This window comes from Phascolarctos cinereus, unplaced genomic scaffold, assembly GCF_003287225.1.
Source record: "Phascolarctos cinereus isolate Bilbo 61053 unplaced genomic scaffold, phaCin_HiC Scaffold_2;HRSCAF=192, whole genome shotgun sequence".
In the NCBI taxonomy this organism is placed as follows: domain Eukaryota; kingdom Metazoa; phylum Chordata; class Mammalia; order Diprotodontia; family Phascolarctidae; genus Phascolarctos; species Phascolarctos cinereus.
In genome coordinates this window covers 201,168,079-201,193,061 of record NW_027555625.1, presented here as the reverse complement: position 1 = coordinate 201,193,061, position 24,983 = coordinate 201,168,079, and the positions used below count along the sequence as shown (strand labels likewise).

Sequence of the window (24,983 nt, the reverse complement as noted above, 5' to 3'; positions counted from 1 at the left end):
TCTATTGAAGTCACTCTCCTTTCAGTGTTTCAGATTTGTAATCTCAGCATCGTACTGGAATCCTATCATTTCCTCCAGTCATTTGCCAAATCTTGCGATTTCTGACTTTACAATGTCTTTCTCATTCTATTTCTTTCTTTCAACTCACAGGGCTACCACCTTAGTTCAAGCCCTAATTCACTCCTAGCCTACCTAGATTATTGTCATAGTTTCCTAAATGTCTTAAGTCTTTCCATACTCCAGTCCATTCTACACAGTGCTCCAAAGCAATTTTGTTTAAAGTGGAGATTTGACCATGTGACTCCTACTCAACCAACTTTGGTGACTCCCTGTTACTTAGTTTTTGAAGCCCTACACAACTTGGCTCAAATCTCTCTTTCTGAGGTTTTTTGGATATTATTCTCCTTCCTGCATTCTGTGATCCAGCCACACAGACCTTCTTTTCTCACAGCGTTGTTACACTTCCCATCTCAGTTTTCCTTTGTGATTGGTGTTCCTAGGCCTGGAATGTACTCCCTCCTTACCTCCACATTCATGGAATCCCTCTCTTTTAAGATGTAACTCTGCCACCATCCTCTGCTTGAAGCCTTTTCTGATCAATCTACCTTGTATTTTACCATTTTTATACATTTTCATGTATTTACTTTGCATATGTTTTGTATCTATTTGTTGTCTCCATTAGAATATAAATTCATGAGAGTAAGCTTTCTATTCTTTGTACTTGAATAGCCTAACACACATAGCTTATTTTCGTTGTTGTTCAGTTGTGTCTGACTCTTTGTGACCCCATTTGAGGTTTTCTTGGTAAAGACACTGGAGTGGTGTGCCATTTCCTTGTCAAGCTCATTTTATATATGAGGCAAATAGGATTCAGTGACATACCCAGGCTCACACAACTAGTAAATATCTGAGGCTCTATTTGAAGTCTTTGAGTCTTTCTGACCCCAAGCCATCACTCTGTCTGCTTTGTCACCCAGCCTGGCATAAAGTAAGTACTTTATAAGTGTTTGTTGATTGATTGATTGATTGATTGATTGATAGAATTAGTCCAGTCTCAGTCTTTATGCATACATAATTCCTAAAAATACCTTTATACAATTTTCAGTGGTTTAAATTTCCCAGCTCTTTTTTTTCTTCTTGCTGCAAACCTTTCCTAGATTAGGATACAACACTATTTATGATGCCCACAAAGTATTCTCTCATTTCTCCTTCACTTTATCTTTGTTATTTTGTTGCATTTTTGTTCTTAAATATATACATATGTGTTTTTCTAGTTTTTTAGATATAGTTATATCAAACATTTGTTAATGTTCTCAAACAGGATTGGCCTTGGGGGGAATTTATTTCATCTCCCATATCCTTTAAGCCAATCCTGCTTGAGATCTTTAATGGATGTGTGATAAAACTTAATTGCCTTTTTGGGGCAGCTAGGTGGTGAAGTGAATAGAGTACTAGGCTTGGAGTTTAAATCCAACCTCAGACACTTAGGTGTGTGACACTGGTAAGTCACTTCATCCTGTTTTCTCATCTGTAAAATAAGCTGAAGAAGGAAGTGGCACATCACTGCAGTGTCTTTGCCAAGAGAATGCCAAATGGGGTCATGAAGAGTCAGACGTGACTGAAAAGAAACAAAACAAAAAAAACCTGGCTGAACAAAAATTGCCTCCTTGTACTCTGAGGAGGGAGGTGGGGTTGCTATACTGAAGCATTTGCCTTGAGGCGTTTCCCTTTGCTGATTCTAATGGAGGCTGTATTTGAGCCTATCTACACTCCTGGTTTTCAGTTTGGTTCCCTCCCAAATCTTGTTTCCCACTCCCCCACCCCCACTTTTTGGTGTGCTTTATCTCTAACTTGAAAAGCCCAAATCGCTGGACTGCACTATAGCTGTGGGAATGTTCCTGGAAGCTTCTCTGGCTCCTTTTGACATCTCAGGTGTAACTTCCCTGTAGGTAAGACCTGGTCTCTGTTCTTTCCAGAGACCAGGACTTACAGGGTGACTTGTCTGTTCAGTTCAATTCAAGAACCTTTATTAAGCATTTATTATTTGGAAGACACTATCCTAGGTACTGAACAACTAGATGGCACAGTAGATAGAGTGCTGGGCCTAGAGTCAGGAAGACTCATCTTCCTGAGTTCAAATCTGGCCACATTCCTTTACTAGCTGTGTGATGACTCTTGGCAAGTCACTTAATGCTGTCTGCCTCAGTTTCCTCTTCTGTAAAATGAACTGGAGAAGAAAGTGGCAAACCATTCCATTATCTTTGCTAAGAAAACCCCAAATGGGGTCATGAAGAGTTGGGCATGACCGAACAACAACAAAAATCCCAGATGCTGTAGATAGAAAGATAAAAGTGCTTGCTATCAAGCTTTTATTATAATCAGGAAAGGGGCAGCTAGGTGGCGCAGTGAATAGACCACCAGCCCTGGAGTTAGGAGGACCTGAGTTCAAATGTGGCCTCAGACACATAACACCCACTACTGTGTGACCCTGGGCAAGTCATTTAACCCCATTATCTAGCCAGAAAAAACCCCAAAACATATTATAATCAGGAATATAGCACATACGTGGGTAAGGTTGTTGTGATCTTGGAAGTGCAATAAATACCCTGGTCAGGTATTAGGAATCTGTGCCATCCACTAACATGTTGCCTCTCTCCCTTTCCCCCCCCTTTCTTATTTTCCTTTTTATCTTCTTGAAAGCTAAAGTTTTAGATAGGGGCAGGCCCCTAAGTCAGATGCTAATGTCAAGCCCTAAGTGGCCCGATTTTATTGTAGGGAAGAATCTGGGTAGAACAATATATAAATACTTTAGGACAAGTTATAAAATATTGAGTGAATGGCAATGTTTATCTTTTCATGATCTGGACATATTATCAACGTACTGTCAGATTGTACACTAAGAATGTAAACCCTGTGGATTTCTTTTTTTTAAGAATTACTTGTTCTTTTAGTTAGCTCATATGCAGTGTGTTATCTATTCCTTTCAGAGTGATATGGATTTGAAGTGTTTCAGGATCCACTATTTTTCAGTATTTAAAGAACTTCATTTATCATATTTGTGTATTTTTGTCTATTTGTGTACTACATACTAACATATGCAAAGTAGTGCATATTGGTTCATCATTGTAGAATTGACAGTAGTTTTCATGATATAAAACCTCATAAATTGGTTAGAACCATAGAGTTGGATGGGATTTCCATCCAAGTTTAATTCAACTGAATTGTAATGAATTGCATAATTTAGGAAAATTGTGAGTCATACAAACTTAGTCATGACATCTTGTTAAAGGTGTAGCTGTGGTATATTAACTTCACTTTGTGATTTCATATTGTTTTTCCCTACATTTTGCTTTGGAAAAAAAAGCAATGAGAGGAAGAAAAGTATAATTCACAAATTAAGGATGAAAATTTGTGCATTGGAAATGTGTGTTTTGAAATTTTACTTGACTAGGTTTCAGTTATCAGCTGGTAGATCCCCTACATGTTAATTCTTGTTTTTAAGTTATTCATAACATCTGTTTTTACTTCATGCTTCTTTTATTGATAGCTAAGATATTCTTATCAATCATAAAATATTTAGCAATCACTTACTGGGTGCCGGACACTGTGCTAAATGCTGGGGATTTAAAAAAAAAAGGCAAAAACAGCACCTCCCCTTAAGGAACTTACATTCTAAATAGGGTGGCAGCATGTGTAGATGTATATGTACATATATCTCTATATACAATATGTTTGTGTATATAATATAGATAAAAATTAGATACAAAGTTGCTTAGAAGGGAAGGCCGTAGGAAGTTAAGGGAACAGGAAAAGGCCTTCAATAGAAAGTGGTACTTGAGCTGGGTCTTGAAGGAAGCCAGAGGTTTTAAGAGGTGGTGGTGGAAAGGGAGAATATTTTATGCTTGGGGGACAGCCAATACAAAGGCACAGAAAAGGAAATGGAGAGATTGTATTCAGTGAACAGGAAGTAGTAGGCTAGTACCCATGGATGGCAGAGTATGAAGAGGGTGGTAGGATATAAGAAAACTGGAAAGCTAGGAAGGCGAAAGTGTAAAAAGCTTTAAGTGCCAAACAAAGGAGTTTATAGTTGGTCCTGGAAGTAATAGGGAGCCACTGGGATTTATCGAGTGGGGCCAACCTACAATTTAGGAAATAACTTTGGCAGTTGTGTGATAGCTGGATTGAAATGGGAAGAAACATGGGGGAAACAATTGTACTAGTCCAGGCAAAAAGTGATGGGCCTAGACTAGGATTTTGGCTGTGTGATTGGAGAGAGGGGGACATATGAGATATATTGTGGAGAAAGAATTTAGAGGTTTTGGCAACTGATCAGATAAGTGGAGGGAACTTTCATTGATGGAACTAGAACTGTGATATCATGAATAAATTTATGTCAGTAGCACTGATTGTAATCTTGAATGATACTTCAGTCTTGTACTAACTTGTACCAGGGCAGCTCGGGAGCCAAAGATGCATGTCAGCAACACAAAACTGAAAACTCACGTAGACATGCTTTCAGGAGGCAGTGTATTGTAGTGGAAAGATCATTGACCTTGAGTTCTTCGGTGATGCTTAGCAGTGTGACCTGCTAATAGTACTAACTCACTTAACCAGAGCTCAAACTTTCTCATTTATAAAATTGGGTTGTAACACATATGTTAGATCAGCTAGCTGGTGCAGTGGTTAGAGTGCTGGGCCTGAAGGCAGAAAGGCTCATCTTCATGAGTTCAAATCTGGCCTCTCAGATGCTTACTAGTTGTGTGACACTGGGCAAGTCACTTCACCACCCTGTTTGCCTCAGTTCCTCATCTTTAAAAATGAGCCGGAGAACAGTTCTGGAAGCAATTATGAACCATGGCCAAAGGGCTATAAAAATGTGCATACCCTTTGACCCAGCAATACTGATGCGGTTTAGAGGTTCAGGGGTCCTGGGATACCAAAATCACAACACGCGGGTCCTTCCCAATAGAATTCGACCCAAGCCCTCTTTCTGCCAAAGACAAGGTTTATTAGAACATCCATCATATTGGGCAGACTCTTAAGGAGTCTGAACATTAGTAATCTGTTGGCAAGATTATACGAATCTGACCAGTGGCTGAGAATCTGAGCAGTGGCTAGATTATAAGAATCCCAGCATCTTAATGGAGACAAGAGGGACCTTATATACAGAAAGACTGTGGGAGGGATCTAGGAGTGGCCAAGTAGTCCATGAGGTGATAGAATTGCCAAAGGTGGGGAGTGGCCTGGGGCCACAGGGAGGCAAGACAATGGAGGGGAGGATTATAGCCTCAGGCGAATGCCAGAGATTTGGCCATAAGGGCTAGTCCCGGGTTTTTCCTTTCTGGGGCCCAGATCCCAACCCCATCAATACCACTTCTAGGTCTGTATCTTAAAGAGATCATACAAATGGGAAAGGGGCCCATATGTACAAAAATATGTATAGCAGCTCTTTTCATGGTGGCAAAGAATTGCAAATTGAGGGGATGCCTGAACAAGTTGTGGTATATAAATACAATGGAATACTATTGTACTCTAAGAAATGATGAGCAGGCAGACTTTAGAAAAACTGGAAAGACTTGAATGAACTGATGAGAGAATTGAGCAGAACCAGGAGAACATTGTACACAGTAACAGCCACATTGTTCGAGGACTAACTTTGATAGACTCATCTCTTAGCAATGCAAGGATCCAAGATAATTCCGAAGGACTCATGATGGAATATGCTGTCCACATTCAGCAAAAGAACTATGGAGTCTGAATGCAGACCAAAGCATATTATTTGCTGTCTCTTTTTTCTTTTTGTTTCTTCTTTTTCATGGTTTCTCCCATTGGTTCTAATTCTTCTTTACAACATGACTAATGTGAAAATAGGTTCAATGTGAATATATATGTAGAGCCTATATCAAAGTGCATGGTGTCTTGGGTGAGGGGAGGGGTGGGATAAGGAGAAAATTTGGAACTCAAAATCTTATGGAAGTGAATGTTGTTAACTAAAAATTAAATTAATTTTTAAAAAATGAGATGGAGAACGAAATGGCAAACCATTCCAATATCTTTGTCAAGAAAACTGCAAATGGGATCACAGAAGAGTAAAATATGATTGAACCAAATAAACAGCAACAACACAGAGCACCTGCTTCACAAGGCTATTGTGAGGATCAAATAAGATAATACATGTATAGTGCATTTTAACTTATGAGCTGTATAAATATGGGTTAGTCTTTGTTGTCCTGACAATAGATTAAAACAATCTTCTTATATTGGGATGTAGGAAAGTATCTGAAATATAGTTGGAGAAAATCAGTTTTTGTTTTTTTGGGGTTTTTTAGGCAGTTGGAGTTGAGTGACTTGCCTAGGGTCACACAGCTAGTGAGTATCATGTGTCCGAGGTCGAATTTGAACTCAGGTCCTCCTGACTTGAGGGCCAGTTCTCTATCCACTGTACCACTTAGCTTCTTAGGACTTTAGTTTCATTGTCTAGGGTATTGGACCTTCAAGCTGACTTATGAGAGAGAGAGAGAGAGAGTGTGTGTGTGTGTGTGTGTGTGTGTGTGTAGACTGAAAGAATGGTATCATCACAATAGAATACATAGTAGTGGGAAGAATGAATAGCATTCTTACAGTTTATTTAGGATAAGATTTTATATTAAAAATACTAGGTACTATGATTAAGTTGCTAGGTGTTAGGATTTACTGACATCTTTTCCTGTGCCCTATCCACCTTTACTGTCAAACCCTTTTGTCCTACATCTCTTTTAGATGATTCCTCTCCTGCTCTAAACCAGAGTCAAGTTCCAGACCCAGGTCTATGCATTGTTCCCTTTAGTTTCTATGTAATGGCTGTGAGACTTGGACTGAGCAGTTATCTTGCCATCATCAGCTACCATCTTTCCCATTCCCTCCCAAAGCCTTGGGAAGACTTTACCCTTTCATGTCCAGAAGTGTCACCCTGGGACTTCCCTATGCTTATTGGGGGTTGCCTGGGCTTCACCCACCTTCACTTACCAGCTGGCCAGACTTCTCAAGCTTACCCTTATTTCCCCTTCTCACTTTTACCCCTCCTGGAACTATAATCAAATCCACTTTGAGAAAACTCCCAGAAACCCTTTGATTGTACTGTCCCACATGTGTTGTATATTCTTATTAGAATGTAAATTCCTTTTGGGTGGGGCTTTCTTCTCTTTTGAATTGTAGCTCCTGTACTTGTACAATGCTGACACTTAGTAAATGCTGCATGAATGGTTTTCATTTTTATCACCTGTGGAACTTAGGAATATTAAATACATAGGCAAAATTACCCACAGGATCCCATCTATAGCCTCAGAAGATAGATTTGTGCTATCAGAAGTGAATACTGCACATGTTCTGATGCTGTAGGACATGCACAGAGAAATGGATGACAACTGACTTGTAGGGTCTGCCTAGATCTCACATGCCAGGCACTGGGCTAAGCACTTTACAAAATATTAGCTTTTTTGATCCTCACAACAACCCTGTGATGTAGGTGCTGTTATTATCAATCATCATTTTACAGTTTAGGAAATTGAGGCAAATAGAGTGACTTGTCTGGGGTCTATCAAAAAAAGGTTCAATGTGAATTGGAGGTAATTGTACTTAGGCAGTTATGTATGGCCAGTCTAGTGTCAAAAATTTTGCCTTTGGTGTCACTCCTCTATTTTTTAGGTCTGTCTTTGCCTCTCGTTGTCTTCCATCTGCTTCAGACCCTGATTATAGGAGCTCTCGCATACTTCTAACTTTTACCCTTGGTTTCTCCCCCTACACTTCTTTCCTCTAAATAAGAAGTAGCTTGTCCTATGGCCTATTCCACATCTAGATTGTTGAAAAGTCTCCATCATGCCTATTATTATGTCATATTATTATTGTATCATATATTATCATAACTATTGGTCAAAGGAATTGGGGGTGTTTCTAAAACCTTTTCAGGTTTTTTTTTCCTCTTTTTCAAAAGAAGGCTTAGGGACTAAATGTTTGAAGGACTGTTAAAATGTAGAAGAGCCTTTTGATTTATACTGCTTGACATCTGGGGGTGGGTAGTCCGTTGGAGAAATTAGAAAAGAAAAAAGCAATTTTTAGCTTACTGTAAAGAATAATTTCCTAATTATGACTATCTCAGAGTAGAGTGATCTGCCTCAGGAAGTACATAGTGGGTTCTCCCTTACTGGATATTTTTAAACAGAGGCTAGGTGATCAGTTGAAGGTGTTAAGAGAGGGGATTCTTGGTTAGATTATAGATTGTGATTCATAGGTTAGATTAGAGGGCCTCTGTCTGATGTCCTTTCCAGCTCTTAGATTTTGTCTCTTGGGACCTGTTTCTGCTTTTTCAGTGTGACAGCTAGGTAGTCTGATAAACTAATCTCTATTAAAATTTTTAATAAAAGTCTTAACCTGTGACTAATTTCCTCCCAACTCTTCACAGGTCACATGTACATTTTATTTGTGGTCCTCTTGGGTAGGAAAAACTGCTCTTTTTATGTATTCCCATGTCCACATTAAACTCACCTGTTCATGATAGATATTCTGAAAAAATGTATGATTCTTAGAAAAAGAATCATCAAACATTTATTAAGTGCCTACTATGTGCTAAGCACTTGGGAATGCAAAAAGAGGCAAAAGACAGTCTCTGTCCTCAAGAAGCTCACAGTCTAATGAGGGACACAACAGACAAATAAATATATACAAACCAGCTATATACAGGATAAATAGGAAATAGTTAACAGAGGGAAGACACCAGAATTAATAGAGGGTGGCAAAAGTCTTCATGTAGAAGTTGAGATTTTGGTTGGGACTTAAAAGAAGCCAGTAGGCAGATATGAAGACAGAAGTCATTCCATGTATGGAGGACAGCCAGAGAAAGAGAGTTGTTGGTAGAATAGCAAAGAGGTCAGTGTCACTGGATTGAAGAGTACTTGTCAGAGAGTAAAGTGTAAAAAGATTGGAGAGGTAGAAGGGGCCTAGGTTATATAGGGCTTTGAATGCTCAGTAGTTTGCATTATGTGATCATGTAATGCTTTGGAAATAGATTTATTCGTCCAATTATGTTTTACTTAGGCCATATTAAAATTAGCTAACATTTCCTGAACGCAGATCACAGTCATAGAATTTTAATCTTTGAAATAATTTTAGCAATCTGGTCTTCCCTTATACACACATAGTATCTGTCTGTCTGTCTCTCTTTCTCACACACACACACACACACACACACACACACACACAATTTATCACTCCCTAATAAGTGAGGAAACTAAGGCTCAAAGCGTTTAAATTACTTAATTGAAGTCATTCAGGTAGTTCATTATAGTCATGACTTACACTTTAGTTCTCTTGACCACTAGGAACTTAGAAGGATAATAGTTAGTTGGAAAAAGTTAACTTGGCCTTTAAAGTTTCTTCTGGGTAAGCTATACATGGATAACAGAGTGTTCATTGCATATAAACCTATTCTATTTTCTGTAATTTCAGTTGGTGTGATTATTCAATCCACTGAGGCAGATCACCACCCCTATTACTTAGTAGATGATTTTCCAGAGTTGCTGTAACCAAAAATTCATCACCTTTGGGCCGTCCATGTGTTAAAGCTCTCCAAATTTAGCTAGGCTAATCTTTGAATAGTAGATATACTAGGTTTTTAGTTTAATACTTTCCATTTTGGTAGGACCTGCCAGTGCTTGGCACCCTATCTGCATGCCCTTAGGGAACCAAAGGTCACCTCCACATCACGATGAGGTCTTCTAAAGGAGCAGTACCTTAGTGAAGGAAATTTACTCTTAGTGTAAAGAAATCTTACCTTTGTTAGAAACTTCCACTGAAAAGTATCATCTTCAGACATACTGTTTAAAACTGAATTTTCTCAAATCATTGACCGTCTGTCTAATTCAGCACTTCTAAGGTGACATGATTAGGCTCCAAGTCATTCACTCATTCAACAAACATTTATATCTACTATATGGAAAGCATTATATTAGGTGCTACAGGCAGGTGAGGGGGTGATGCAATGACAAATAAAACTTGGTCTCTGCTGTTGGGCAGCCTATATTGTAGTTGGTGAGAGAAAACAATTATGAAGTAGAAGTTGGTAAATGACATAAGAGAGATACAGGCTGCTTTTGAGAGTTCAGAGGAGGAAGGCAATCTGTAGTCAATTTAAAACTGTACTGGCTTCCTCATTGTTCTTACGTTCCATAAAAGATCGTCTTACTTCCATTTGTCCACTACTTCCTCGGTAATGAACAGGATTTCTTCTGATTTCTTGTCAAGGTTTCTATCAGTCAGTTACGCCTAAAGGAGATACCACCTTAGAACAGGCCCTTCTTGCTGAGATTATTGCAGCGGTCTCCTGATTTATCTCCCTTGTCTTCATTACCTTCCTTCTATCTCTTACATTGTTTTAGTTCTTGATGTCCAGGTCTTATAACACACTTCTCAAAACCTTTCTGTCTTTCAAATCTGTTGTAGGTGGCATGGTATACTAGGAAAAGGACATTTGAATAGAGAAGTAACATGACTAAATCTTTGTGTAGAAGATTAGAGAGGAGAGTAAGTAGGATTGGAAAGCTGCAAGAGATATGGAGGCAGAATCAGTAGCAGAGTATAGTAGAAAGAGCTATGGATTTGGAGTTAAAAGACCTGGGCTTGAATCCTGGCTTCCTATTTACTATCTGTTAACCTTGAATAAGTCACTTAACCATTGATCTACCTCTCTATTTTTCAATCAGTAAGAGATGTTATTACTGCTGCTTTATAATATAGTTTTAGGTTTGGAAATGCTTTTCTCCCTTCAGCTCTACCTCTTCATAATTTCCCTTGGTATTCTAGCTTTCATTTTTCCAAATGAATTTTGTTATGATTTTATCAAGTTCTATAAAGAATTCCTTTGTTAATTTGATTGGCATAGCATTAAAACTTTGGTAGAATTGTCATTTTTTTTTAATACTGGCACAGTCCAATCATGAGCAATGAATATTCCTGCTGCTATTTAAGTTGCTGTTTATTTCTTTAACAAACACTTTGTAATTGAATGTTTACAAGTTGTTTTTTGTGCTTCTGGTAGATTGATCCCCAGGTACTTTATGCACTTTGTAATTCTGAAGTCTTTCTTTGAGTATTTGTGGTTATTGTGAAGATTGTTCTTTTGGCTCTGCCTACCTCACTCTTCATCAGTTCATATAAGTCTTCCAAAGTTTTTCTGAATTCTTTGTTTTTATTATTATAGCACAATAATACTCTATTATATTCACACATTCAGAATTTATTTAGACATTCTTTAATGGTTGGGTATTAATTTTTCTTGAATTTTTTTGTTATCAAAAACTGCTTTTTTACATATGGGTCTTTTTCCTGTTTTTTTTTTTTTTACTTTATGTATATACATAATTTTAGGATTACTTGGTTAAATAGTTATATAATGGCTTTAACATTTCTTATTGGGTTAAGGGAGCACAGCACAGTTAAAATGGAAAATCTAGACTCAGACTGCCCTAGTTTTTCTCAAGGAAAACAAGAATACAGAATGACAAAGATACTTCTTTTGGCAGAGGCATTTACATGGAATATAGTATTATAATTGGGAAAAAATGCAGCTAGGTGCCTCGTGTTACAGAGTGTTGAGCTCAGATTCCATCCTGAGACACTTAATTACTTGGACAAATCACTTAACCTCTATTTGCCTCAGTTTCCGCATCTCTAAAATGGGAGTAATAGTACCTACCTTCCAAGGGTTGTTGTGAGAATAAAATGTGATATTTGTAAAGCACTTTGCAAACCTTATTAAATGAATGCATGAACTTTTAAGATTAATATTGCCACATTGTATAGGACAGATTGAAAAAAAGGGAACAAACAGATTTGGGGAGAATTGACAGAAATTGGCAGCTAAAAAAAATTCACAGCTAATGGCTTCGGGGAGTGAGTGAGGGGAAAGTTTGTAAAATAACTCTAGTAACTACAAGATTGATGATGCCAATAACATTAATAGAGAAGTTGGAAGGAAGGAGGAACAGGTTTGAGGGGGTGGTATTGGTATAAGATGACTTTGGCAAGTTACTATTTTAAAGTATTTTTCCTCCATTTTTCTAGTTTGTAACATTTTTTGATCATCATTGTGCAGTGAGCAGAAGTTGGTCCCTAACTGTTCTGTAACATTGCCTCTTCATCACTCTTGAGGAATATGTTTAATTTAGAATTCATTCCGTGCAGTAAAATGGGCTCTTCATGTAATGGGAACTATTCTATGAAAATTACTTTAGGTGACACAAAGTGTTGAAGGATAGCTAACAATGGAGTTAGGATCCTAAAGAATCTTAATAGACTGGAACATTGTGCTAAATCTAATAAGATGAAACTCAGTAGGTTTAAGTGTAGGAGTCTTGAATTTGAATGTAGCAGTTGTTCTAAATAAGATTTTGGAGTTTTAGTGGCCTTCAGGCCACTAAATACAAGTCAGCATGTGATGCAGTAGCAGCCAAAAAAAGCTAACGTGGTCTTGGGCAGCATTATGAGGGCATAACTTCTAGGCACAGGAAAGTTATAGTCTCACTGTACTTTGCCTTGGTCAGACTTTATCCAGAATATTATGTTCAGTTCTGGGCACCACAGTTTAAGAAAACATTGATAAGCTGAAGAGGTTTCAGAAGAGGGCACAAGATGGTGAGGGTCCTTGAGTTAATGACATACAAAAAATAGGTTGAAGGAACTGGGCATATTTAGCCTAGAGAAAAGAAGACTCAGGGGGACATGGTAGCTGTTTTTCAGGTATTTGAAGAGCTGTCAAGGACTAAACTTGTTCTGTTTGACCCTAGAGGGACTAATATGGAGCTTTGGGTAGAAGGTGGAGAGGTAAATTTAGGTTTTATATCAAGAGAAAACTTACTAGCAGCTAGAGCTATTCAGAAGTGGAGTGTACGGGGCAGCTAGGTGGCACAGTAGATAGATAGCACTCCAGCCTTGGAATCAGGGGGACCTGAGTTCAAGTCCAGCCTCAGACGCATGACACTGTGTGACTCTGGGCAAGTCACTTAACCCTGATCGCCTCACTAAAAAGCAAAAAAAAAAATGTGGAATGTACTAGCTAGAGAAGTGCTGGGTTTTGCTTTTTGGCAATCTTCAAGTAGACAATCACTTGCTAGGTATATTAGAGGGGGGATTCCTTCTACATATGTATTGTGCTAGAGGGCGGGAGAGCCCATCTAAATTCTCTTTCGGTGATTTGGTGAAATGAATAGAGAATACCTGAACAATATGAGAAAATCTATCACTAAAAATCTGAATGTTCTGACTTTATCTTGTCAGATTTTTAAAAAATGTTCTTTTGAAAATTTATTACATTTTTCTTATTTATTTCAGAGAAGCTTGATTCCATGCTATCAGACTATGATATCCTTTCTCTGTCAAACATCCAGCAACATTCCTTGAGGAAAAGGGATCTACAGACAGCATCACATTTAGAAAGATTATTGACTTTTTCAGCCTTACATAGGTAATTAGAATTATTCATATTGAAGTAATTAATTTTGTCCTTGTGCTTTATTTGCTTTGGTTAAGATAAAAAATAGTTATATTGAAATCTTTTAAAGTTTTTTTTTAAGGAAATGGTAAAATGCCCTATGTGACTTGTCCATGGTAGATCATTCATTCTAATAAGTTTACTTATTTGAATTCAGTCTTAGGTGCAGAGGAAGCTAGAAAATTCCTAATGTTAGTACTGTGATACTGTATACTTTCCATTTCAGCCTTTATGAATTTTAGGTAAAATTAGACTCCTTCAGAGTATCAGCTGATTAACCATATTTCATTTGAAGAGTTGTTTGTTAACACTGTTCCCTTGTTTTATCTTACAAATGCTGGAGATTTCCTGAAGTTGTAGCCTTTATAAGAAACCAAACATCGTGGCACACAAATAATGGAATTGCCTTTCTTATTTTTCGATGTTCTGATAACTCTGTCAGGTGTATGCACTTCTGATATATTTTCAAATTATTCCCAAAGACTTGTGAGGAACATTAAAGGGCAAGAATTTGGATGTACTTATTCAGAGAAGCACAGTGTTCCATGAAATTCTTTCCCATGTACAACTTTGTGAAGACTGAATAACAGTTTACTAATGTTTCATTTCCCTGGCCACCTCTGCTATTAGGGATATGCAAGAAAATGAGAACTTTAGGAAAACAAGTCACAAAGACCATGTACTCTTCTCGTAGAAGAAGTCCTTCTCAGGATCTGTTTGCATCTGTTTGAGACTACCTTCATTGTATGTCTCCAGTAAATATTTTTTCATGACTACTACATGACATTGTACAAGGCTGAGAAGTTTGGCTATCTGACTTATTGCCTCAAAGCAGGTCAGAAGCAGCACGTTAAAGAGGTGGAAGGTGTGTGTGCGTGTGTGCATACATACTCCAGCAGATCGCACTGACAGCAAGAAGTGATAGCTGCCAGTCTAACTTGGAGGAGATAGAGAAGGTATGAAAAAATGATGCAAGAACTTTCAAGTGCATCATTCTAGGTCTGTTTAACTTATGGGTCTGATAACTTTACATAACTGAATAGCCCCAGAGGGAATAAAAACTGTATAATATAGTATAATAATAGATATTAGTCAAGGCTTTGTGGTGTATTGAAATGGAGTCTTGGACTTGAGATCAAGACATGGTTTCAGATTTCTTGAACTTATCTCTGTGATCCTCTGTGTGCCATTTATCTAAGTCAGATACAGGTTGTGATCTGTTCCCACATCAGAGTTCGATATTCTGATGAAATCACAGATCCTTTGCATAATTGATGTTCATGATAATAAGCCTGAATCATTGAAAAAATGCTGTAATGATTTTTTTCTGTTAAGAAAGCGTAACAATGTATGGTCTATTTTACATGTTTTTCATCCAAAATGCTTACAATAAAAAAGTTTTGGCACATGAAGCATTACATTTTATTTTGTTTTGTTTTGTATTTTGCTAGGCAGTGGGGCTAAGTGACTTGCCCAAGGTCACACAGCTAGTAAGTGTCAACTGTCTGGGTCCGGATTTGAACTCAGGTCCTCCTGACTTCAGGGCTGGTGCTCTATCTGCTGTGCCACCTAGCTGCCGCAAGCATTACACTTTAGTTATGTGAATAATTCTCTTAATGTGAAACTTTTGAGTCTGCTATTGGTGCTAGATAAGTAAGGCACTAGAGGTAAATTAATCTAGACCAAGAGAGAAGAACATAAATGTAGATCTATGGGAAAAGTACTTTTTTTCCTTTTTAATGATAATGTTTGGGGCAGCTAGGTGGCACAGTAGATAGAGCACCGGCCTGGATTCAGGAGGAACTGAGTTCAAATCTGGCCTCAGACACATAACACTTCCTAGCTGTGTGACCCTGGGCAAGTCACTTAACTTTATTGCGTAACACCCCCCCCCAAAAAGATGTTTTTCTTATACTTACCCAAGAATTTATGATCGTAAGTATGACAATAAATTTTTGTTGAATGGGAAGAAATATACTTAATATAAAACACCAAGAGCATCACACATTGTAAAAAAAATAACTGCAACAAAACCCTAAAATTTTAATTTTTTTTCAACTTAATTGATAAGTTAGGTTACTTTTCTCTTACATTTTTAAAGCTCGTGGTTACTTTGTTTCTAAAATAGTAACACTCAAACGCTACGTTACTCAACTTTATTTTTCTATTACTTGGATTTTTGGGATCAAATTCAGTAATATGTATAAAATGTTTTGAAAAATTGTAAATCTGTACTGTAAATGTCAGTTATTAGTATCGTGTATAGACTAAAAAAACTAATTTTGAGATAGCTGAATGATTATTGACCCTCTCCCCCCAAAAAATCTTGAAATAAACTGTATTAAATATTTGAAAGGAGACAGAAAAAGGTCAGGAAATAGAACTAAGAAAAACCAAGACAGGGAAAAAAGTCATTAAAAGTAGATAAGAAAATAAGGCTAAGCCAGAAGGCTTCTGAGCTATTAAAGTTCATTAAAGCTTCACATTAGGAAAAAGCAAGAGAATAGTGGAGCAATTGTATATAGAAGGACTAACACACTTTAGAAAATATTTTAAATATAATTAGTATAAATGATTATCCCTTAATGATACATGATCCAGCCAGAAGGTATGACTTAGGCTAAGTTTGGAAACTCAAGAAAGCATGACTTCTAATTGTCCTTGTACCTTTGAGAGAAGATTTTTAGCTACCAAAAGCACAGATCTTCATCTAGAATATGAAGACTGCTTTACCATTGTTCAAGGAATAGTGAATTAAAATGACATTAAAATGCTTATAAGGTTCTGTGAAAATGTTAAGTAACGTCTTTCGAATAAGAATACATTTTAACTTTCTTTTTCATTGTACCCTTCAGTTGAAGAAAAAAAGCATAATTATGAATGTATAAGAAGATCCGCTTAGAAGAGCAGGAAGAAAAATGTTCATAGATTTTATAAAATAATATTTTGTTGTCTTTCTTTCCCTCTGACTGCAAAAGCATTTCCAAAAGAAAAAATAACTTGTTATACTTCAAAAATTAAAAATACTTATTGCCATGGTGACATTCCCAGTCCATTATTTTCCTGGCAGTTGAAGACTTATGTAAGTTAATATGGAAGCAGTATCTATTATTACTATCACAGTCAGCAAAACTTTTTCCTCCTACTCGCTGAGACAGGAAGCGAAGGAACTTTAATTCATTGTTTCTAGTTTTTATTCTCCTTTTAATGGTGCTCTGCAAATGATAACCTTTGAAAATTTGACAACTATACCCTCATGTACTCACCCCCTCCTGAGAGGACTGGCATTATTAGGGGACAGTTGGAAAGTCTACTATAGCATAGACATGACTTTTAATATTTACACTGATTATCTTGCATATGTTTATTTACTCAGTGATAGATCTGGACTGCTATGTTTCAAGATGAAATATATAGCCTAAGTTCTAGAAGGAGAGAGAAGTATAGCAGTGCTAAGAAGCATAAGAGGGTATAGTTAGTTGGTATGTGTATTTAATGTTTGTGACAATCTGATAACTTATTAGACTTGAACCTAAACTATCCCAAGACCTTTGGTGTTACTTACTTTTTAGATAATCCAGGGAAGATGAGTATATAAGACCTTTTGGTGAATTTTTCCAATGTCAATAACTTATAGCCTACACATGCTTGATTTCCAAGCCAGTGACTCTTCTGTAATTTTTGCCCACTTCCCCTTATTAGATGAGTATTATACTTCATGCTTAGTGAATTTGGCAAGCTGTGTAGCTTACTTACTGAGGAAAACGCATAGATTTATATTCTGTTGTTTGCTTAGAATTAAACAAACCCATTATTTTTCAGGCATTTTAAGGTATATCTAACATCAAGTGCTGAACGCTTTTCACAAAATTTCAAAGTGTTGGTCGTGGATGGGAAAGAAGAGCAAGAATATCCTGTAAAATGGCAAGATTTTTTCACGGGGCATGTAGTGGGTGAGTGTGAACAAAGCTGCTGTACATGCCGTGAACTTTTTCCCAAGAAGACTAAATTGAGAGTTATTTTATGTAAAAACTCCTTTTTCAAGGGAAGAAATGGAATTTCTTTAAATAGAAATTATTTTTGTTTTCAAAAAATTTTTTTGGCATAGAAAGATATTTTTTTTTCAGCATTCATTTCTACGAGATTTTGAGTTCCAAATTTTCTCCACATCTCATTCCTTCCCCCACTCCAAGATGGCATGTATTCTGAGTACCCCTTCCCCTAATCTGCCTTCTCTTCTATCTTCTCCTCCCCCCCTTTTCTTATCCCCTTCCCCTTCAATTTTCCTGTAGGGCAGGATAGATCATAGAAATTATTTTTTCAAATTGACACATTTAACAGATCAGTAGAACATGTGGTGGAGAAAAATGAATATAGGGTTATCTTTTTCGCCCTACGAGAATCTTCATTAAATTGAATTTCTTCTTTTTAAGTAAAGATGATTCTACTTCTATACATTTATTTACGTGCATTTTAAGCTTGCTTTGTGAAATTATAGACAAGGTAGGATACATGACCATTTCACTTGTGACTTTAGTTCAGATTTTCTATTGGAAACATACCTGCAATGGGAAAAAGCAAATGTGATGAAATCTCCAGATCATACATAGTTCATTAGCATAGATGTAGTATTGGTGAAACCACATTTCTCTTTCTTGCCTCCTAAAAAAGCAGGTAAATATTTGGACTTATTCTTTCTCAGAGATGATTCTCTCACTTGGCTTGAGAGAATGGGGTAGGGTTTAAGTGATTGGATTTCATGCTATTGATTGGGTGGTGGGAATCAACCTGGCTCTTTCTGAGGCATCTCTTTGCTGCAGATTTTTCACATACTTTCCAGGCAAATCCCAACAAAGTAGTAGTTGTCAGTTGGGCCTTTTGACGCTAATTTTTTTTTTTACTGAAATTTGATGGAATAAAGTTCGGTTTGGAATGTTTTCTGATAATAATTTTATTAATCTTGTTCTTTTTCTTGGCTTTAAGGTGAACACAATTCCAGGGTTCTGGCCCATATAGGTGATGATGACTTTACAGTGAGAATCAATACAGATGGGGCAGAATATAACATAGAGGTAAGTTTTTTAGTCTTATTTTCGATATCAGATAGTTATGGCCTTTTAAGAATGGTGCTGTCCATCTAATTGTTTAGTAATATAGAAGCAAATGTCATTTTTACCTATGCAATTTTTTTCTTTGTAATTAACCAAAGTTAACATTAATTTTTTTTTCAGAGAGATAGGAAACAGAATAACTTGGAGGGTATCTTAATTTTGTTTTTTAGACATGAAATAATGTGACTAAAATGTATCCTATTTTTTCCTCGATACTTTGAGATGTCACATGTGGCAAGAGAAAAGGAGTCTTCCTCTTTTCTTTCTCTTTTCTGTCTCATTCCCTGTTCCCCTTTGTAATAATCCAGATATCCTCATTGAAAGGGCATGTCATTTTTTTGGAGGTCAAAAAAGAATTAATTCCCTTCTGACCTTCAAAGTCATCCTTCCATTGTGAATATGAGCAATAATTGGTGACCAAGAGCAGCTGAAGTAAAAACTATAAGAACCTCATCATTTTGATAGCTTCTCTGATGCTGTAGTATGGCTAGTGAAAGCCAAGACAGAACTGCTTAATTGCATTTAAGACACATAAGATATAGATAGCTCATTTATTAGCCAAGAACACCAAATATTTCTTTGCTCTCATTTGCATATTGATGTGCTACTCTAGAAATGCTAAAGTACCCTGTATGAGTGGTGATATCATCTCCAAAAATCATGCAGTGAGAAAACTGAAATTAAGGCCAATCAAAATAAAAATCAACATATACTCAGCAGTGCCTCTTGTAGACAAGTCACTGTGGAGTTCATTGATCTCTAAGCCACCGACATTTCATTCTTGTGCCTACTGTACTTGGAAACAATTTACTTTCTACCCTTGTAGTTCACTGTCTCCGGTTTTGTTATCATTCTAGTGTTTTTTAAAAGGTGTTAGAACTGAAATGTAAAGCTACCCTGAAGTTAATTTTGAATATTTGTATTCTAGAGGATTAATTTCCGAACAACGTTTTATCCTTTTTAAAGTCTAACTTTGAATTAGGAAAGAACATATAAATCATGCTTGTTTATATAAAAATTATATTTTATATTTTTATGTGGTGTTGCTTAATAAATAATGATCTCTATAGCTAAAGGAAATGAATTATTGATGCCTAATCTGAATTTTATGACAATAAGATTCATGTTGAAGAAACTTTTTCCTTTTTTTCAAGTTGTTATTTTTAGACTAGCCATTAAGGCTGTTTTCCATAAGTGGCTATGGTCAACATTCCCTTTGTGGTAGCTGGTACATCTTTTGACATGCTTACTTTATAAAGAAAATCTAAATTGTGTATTGAGTCACTTATGAGTGATATAGACTTTTAAAACTCCCTAGTATAAAATCATGTTTTTTCTTCTGTAAATGGTAGTTTCTACATTTCATCATATTATTTTCTCTAATAATGATTTTGATATCAGTCAAGTATTAGCTGTAAAAAAACAACCCCATGACTGTATGAATAAGCATACTCTTAGGTTCAAATTCAGTAAGATCTGTATATCTAATATATAAATATGATTCATCATTAGCCATTTAAAATTTTGGCTACTTTTACCTTTTAAATATATATACACATACATTTTGTGTGTATATATAGAAGAAGAAATGTGTTTTTTAATGTAACAGAAACCTAGCCTTATTAATAAGTTATTGATAAGAGTCCAGAAATGTTTGATCCTGAAAAGAAGGGAAAGCACACACCAGGAATTTGGTAATTCAAAATCTGGTCCTTGCTTTGCCTCCAGAGACCTGCTGGCCTTAAGGTCATTTTACCTGTTTGGGCCTTAGATATTTCATTTTTAAAATTAGTTTTATCAGCACAGAAATCTCCCTCAAATAAAATTAAGTATCTTAGATAGATTTCCATCATAAAATGATTCATCAAAATATTTAATCTAAAAAGTCAGATCTGGGTACATGAGAAAAGAAATATCTCAAAATGTGGGCATTTTTGTGTTTGATGAAGATTCTAGTCTATGTAATAGTTTGTATTTATATTGTGTCTCAGATATTCACATTTTGTATTATTTTAGCCACTCTGGAGATTTATTAATGATACCCAGGACAAGAGAATGTTGGTTTATAAATCTGAAGATATCAAGAATGTTTCACGTTTCCAATCTCCAAAAGTATGTGGTTATTTGAAGATTGAAAAGGAAGAACTGCTCCCTAAAGGACTGGAAGACACGGAACAACATACAGGTGGGAATTAAAGCATATTTCACATAAGGACTAAAATCTAGTCTAGTGCTAGACTAGTGTTTAGCATCCAGTGTTAGAAATTGAATAATAGCTAATAATACAATATGATTGCCAGGTAACTTAGGCCTGCTGGTTAGAAAACAGAATTCAGACACAGGTATTATTGGACTAACACAGTCTCTTTTATGCATAATGTTGAAAGCACTAGTGAAGGCAAAAGGACACTATAAATTACAGTCTTAGTGTTGGAAGGGTCTCTTATAGACCATCTAGACTAACTTCTTGGTCAAGTCACTTACCCAGCTCATAGTAGTACTAGAACTAGAAGCCATATCTGTTGACTCTCTAGTTCAGTGTTCTTTCCTATATACCATTTAGTTTAATTCAGTAAGCGTTTATTAAGCACATACTGTATGCCAGGCATTCTGGTGCTAACATGTTGCATCTGTTTGGCAAGTAAAATTCATTATTGAAAAAAATCAAATTGATATATCTGAAAAAATAATAATCTGATTTTGAGAATTTAATAAAAACAAAATATCATGGTTTATAAGAAGTTAATGACTACAATTAGTTGTAGAAGCATTAAAAAGTCCAAACGATAGACTTTAAGGTTGCAAAAAGAGCGTAGATCATCTAGTCTAATCCTTTATTCCATCCTATAATCACCTATAGTAGATTGCTAATGGATCTAACCTCTGGCTAAAGCAGTTTAGTTTTGGGAAAGACATTGTTTCTTGAAGTAGACCATTTTATTTCTTAACAAATCTAATTATTTGGAAGTTATTCTATTCTGCCCAAATCTCTTGTGTTTCTAACTTTCACTCAGTAATCCTAATTCAGCCTCTGGAACGAAGTCTAATCCCTCTTGCTCATTTTCAATCAATTAGGCATTTATTAAATGCATGTTTTGTGCAAAGCACTATGACAACCTTTCACGTATTTAAAACAAACTGCTATGCTCCTCCTAATTTTTCTTTTCCTCTGTTAAAACAGTCCTGGTTCCTTTAATTCATCCTTGTGAAATATAGTTGCAAATAGCCTACAGAAATGCTTTGTTTGTTGATGTTGCTCTTAAGATATGGCAAACAAGGGGCAGCTGGATGGCGCAGTGGATAGAGCACTGGCTCTGAAGTCAGGAGGACCTGAGTTCAAATTCGACCTCAGACCAATCACTTGACACTTACTAGCTGTGTGACCCTGGGCAAGTCACTTAACCCTAGTTGCCTTTAAAAAAAAAAAAGATGGCAGCAGAGCAAAACATAATGGTCTTAACAACACATAGTGCAGTGACCCTATTACCTCTCTTGTTCTGGACACTAGGCTGCCTAGGCTGAGTCAGAGATTGAGTTCTGTTAGGGAGTTCTGAGGCTGCTTTGGGCTTTGTTTCACGCCCATCTTTTCTTATCTCAGTCTAAAGGAAATATTTCTAAAGTAAATAAACACTAATGTTAGTGTACGAATTTAGTATTTCTCAAAATCTCTTGAAGATTTTAGTAAGGAGAAAAGTAACTATCAAAGATTTTAAAAATGTGGTTTTGCATTGTTTTTGTATATACTTCTGTGAAGTTGCTTTGGACTATTTCAGTACCACAGATAATTTACTTTATTATATGTGTAATCATTCATCCATTCGTCTATATTTATTTGCTTGTTCTTATTTATGTGCAATGCATTGTGATAGGCACTGGGGATACAAAGATATCAGACTTAGTTCCAGCAGTCTAGGCAGGGTGAGGTTTAAGACCCACATAGAATTAATTATAATGCAAGTTATAATTTAATTGCATAGCAGAGATCTAATGGGAGTTGTTCTTGAGGTCTTGTTGGCTTCCAGAGAGAGATAAGAACCTAACTCTAAGAATGGGCTTATGGTGGTCAAGCTCTTAAGCATTTTATTGTTTATTTTTAAGATTAAGAAAATGTTTTATTTTCCCTTGACTTAGAGTATCATATTAGCTTTTGAACTTTTACTTTCTACTTCCTTATCTTAAAAATATTGGTTTAGGTACTTTAAACGAATTAAGTTTAAATAATGTTCAAATAATAGTACATTTATAATCTATACATTTTAAAAGCGTTACTGTCAAAGAGTTCATATTTTGATACATTTAATAGTATGTAAAAAATTCACATTAGTGCATGTTCATCGGGAGAAGAGAGCTCCTCCAAATCCAATGAAGAATACATGCAAGTTACTGGTTGTAGCAGACCATCGTTTTTACAAGTACATGGGCAGAGGGGAAGAGAGCACAACTACAAATTACTTAGTAAGTATCTGATAGTAGATAAGATAATTGGCTGGGAGAAAAATTCATGCAGGGAAGCAGACTCCTTTTGGGAGATACCTGCTGTAATTTGAATAACAAAATAGAAATCTGTTTAGACATTATATGATTTATTTTACCTTCTGAGGGCCATTCACCCAAGAGATTAAAGATTATTTTAAGGCAGGCTTAGTTTCAGGTTTATTAAAATGTATATTACATTGAAATGATAAATAATATTTTAAATTAATTATTTCAATTTTGTAGTATTTAATTTATAGTTCACTTCTTTGTGTAAGCCCAACTGCCTATTGAAGAATTTAAAAAATTATCCCAATAGATTGCATTGCTGGGTGTTTGCAGTATTACTACTATGTATACAGGTATGTGTGTTCAGAAAAGGTATATATCTTTATGAATAGGGCTCTGTGTGTGTGTGTGTGTGTGTGTGTATGTGTGTGTAAAGATTTTCAAAGAGAGTATAACCTTGGAATTTTGCATATCAGGGCTATACAGAAATAGTGTTGGAATATAGCTATGTGTATTGGACTTTTAATGGTGATAATGACTTGAAGGAACAATTAAAATAACGTTGAAGATGGAAATTAATTTTTAATTCCTGAGCATTTGATTTTTATAATCAAGTGGTATATTACATTGACATTTTTCATAGGACGATCTCATTTACCATATTGAATCTCGCACAATGCAAGCTATTCATGTATTGTTAGCCTGGCCCAATAAAGACATGGTTCTCACAGCCTTGCCCTCACTCTTCTCTCTTACTTACTTTGTTCTTCCAACCCCCCTATCCCATGGCCAATGAATGGATTTATTGTGTAAGTAGTGGCAGTTGACAAGAAATTGTTCTATCACTATGCCAAGTACCAAGAGAAGTAGTAATTCACTATAATTCTTGTCCCTAGTGAGATTTTGAAATGAATACTATTTTTTTCATTGGGAGTCTGTTCTTACTATTCATATGCTGATAACTTTTGATATTTTAAATGTAATAAGAGATTAATACTTCATTATTTCAGTGGAGCCATTGTCTCATGATTGTGGGTATTCCTACCAGTGATGCAAATCACAGCCCATTCTTCCTTCTCATCTTGTGCCATTCTTGCCAATATCCTCCCATAAATCCTTCAATATAAAATGTGTACATTGCCTTCTTCGAGGCTTTCTAGATCTTTTAACATCAAAACTTGTACTGTTCAGCTGTTATTCTTATTTTTGTTGGCCTTTTTTTCCTTGTCATGTCTTTGATAATGTCTTATGCTAATTTTCATGAGCAAGTCATCATTGGTAATAGTAGGTTGAGGCTACTTATATTCACTATGCATGTCTTAATTTTATTTTTAATGATTAACAGAAACTTTTTTTTGGAATCCTCTCCAGAAAGAGTCTTTTAGTTTTGCATTGTATTATACAGATTTGTAAAAATCTGCATGATTTCCTTTCCTTTCATCCACAGATTGAGCTGATTGACAGAGTTGATGACATCTATCGGAATACATCCTGGGACAATGCAGGTTTTAAAGGTTATGGCATACAGATAGAACAGGTATTCATGAATGGATGTGGCTTGTGTTTACTGACTCAAAATTATGCTTTCATTTGAACATTTGTTATCTGGTATACCCCACTCCTAGACCGTAATTTTCATGAGGGCAGGAGACTGTCTTATTTAATCTTTGTATTTTCTACAGGTCCTACTACACTGTGTTTTGGAAATGGCTGGTTAATTTGTATTCAGATGTGAATTATGAGAATTTTTAAAAAAACCCCTGTATTAATATTTAGTGAAGTCAGTGAATTATGCTTATACTAGTGATCCTTCAATCGAATTAGAGGATGCTTCTCTTATTGGTCTTTTGTAGCAAAATGGAAAATGCTTT

At 36.0% G+C, this 24,983-nt stretch overlaps 1 protein-coding gene across 4 annotated transcripts in view; it reads left to right on the top strand.

Moving 5' to 3' along the window:
* Positions 1-24,983, top strand: part of ADAM17 (ADAM metallopeptidase domain 17) — a 55,248-nt gene that overhangs the window by 3,388 nt on the left and 26,877 nt on the right. For all 4 annotated transcript variants that reach the window (XM_078149763.1, XM_020992617.2, XM_078149765.1 and 1 more), the window contains 6 exons: positions 13,360-13,492; positions 17,342-17,472; positions 18,503-18,591; positions 20,647-20,815; positions 22,955-23,085; positions 24,560-24,649. In XM_078149763.1, the coding sequence (XP_078005889.1) occupies positions 13,360-13,492; positions 17,342-17,472; positions 18,503-18,591; positions 20,647-20,815; positions 22,955-23,085; positions 24,560-24,649 (743 nt within the window). The remainder of the gene's footprint in view (positions 1-13,359; positions 13,493-17,341; positions 17,473-18,502; positions 18,592-20,646; positions 20,816-22,954; positions 23,086-24,559; positions 24,650-24,983) is intronic.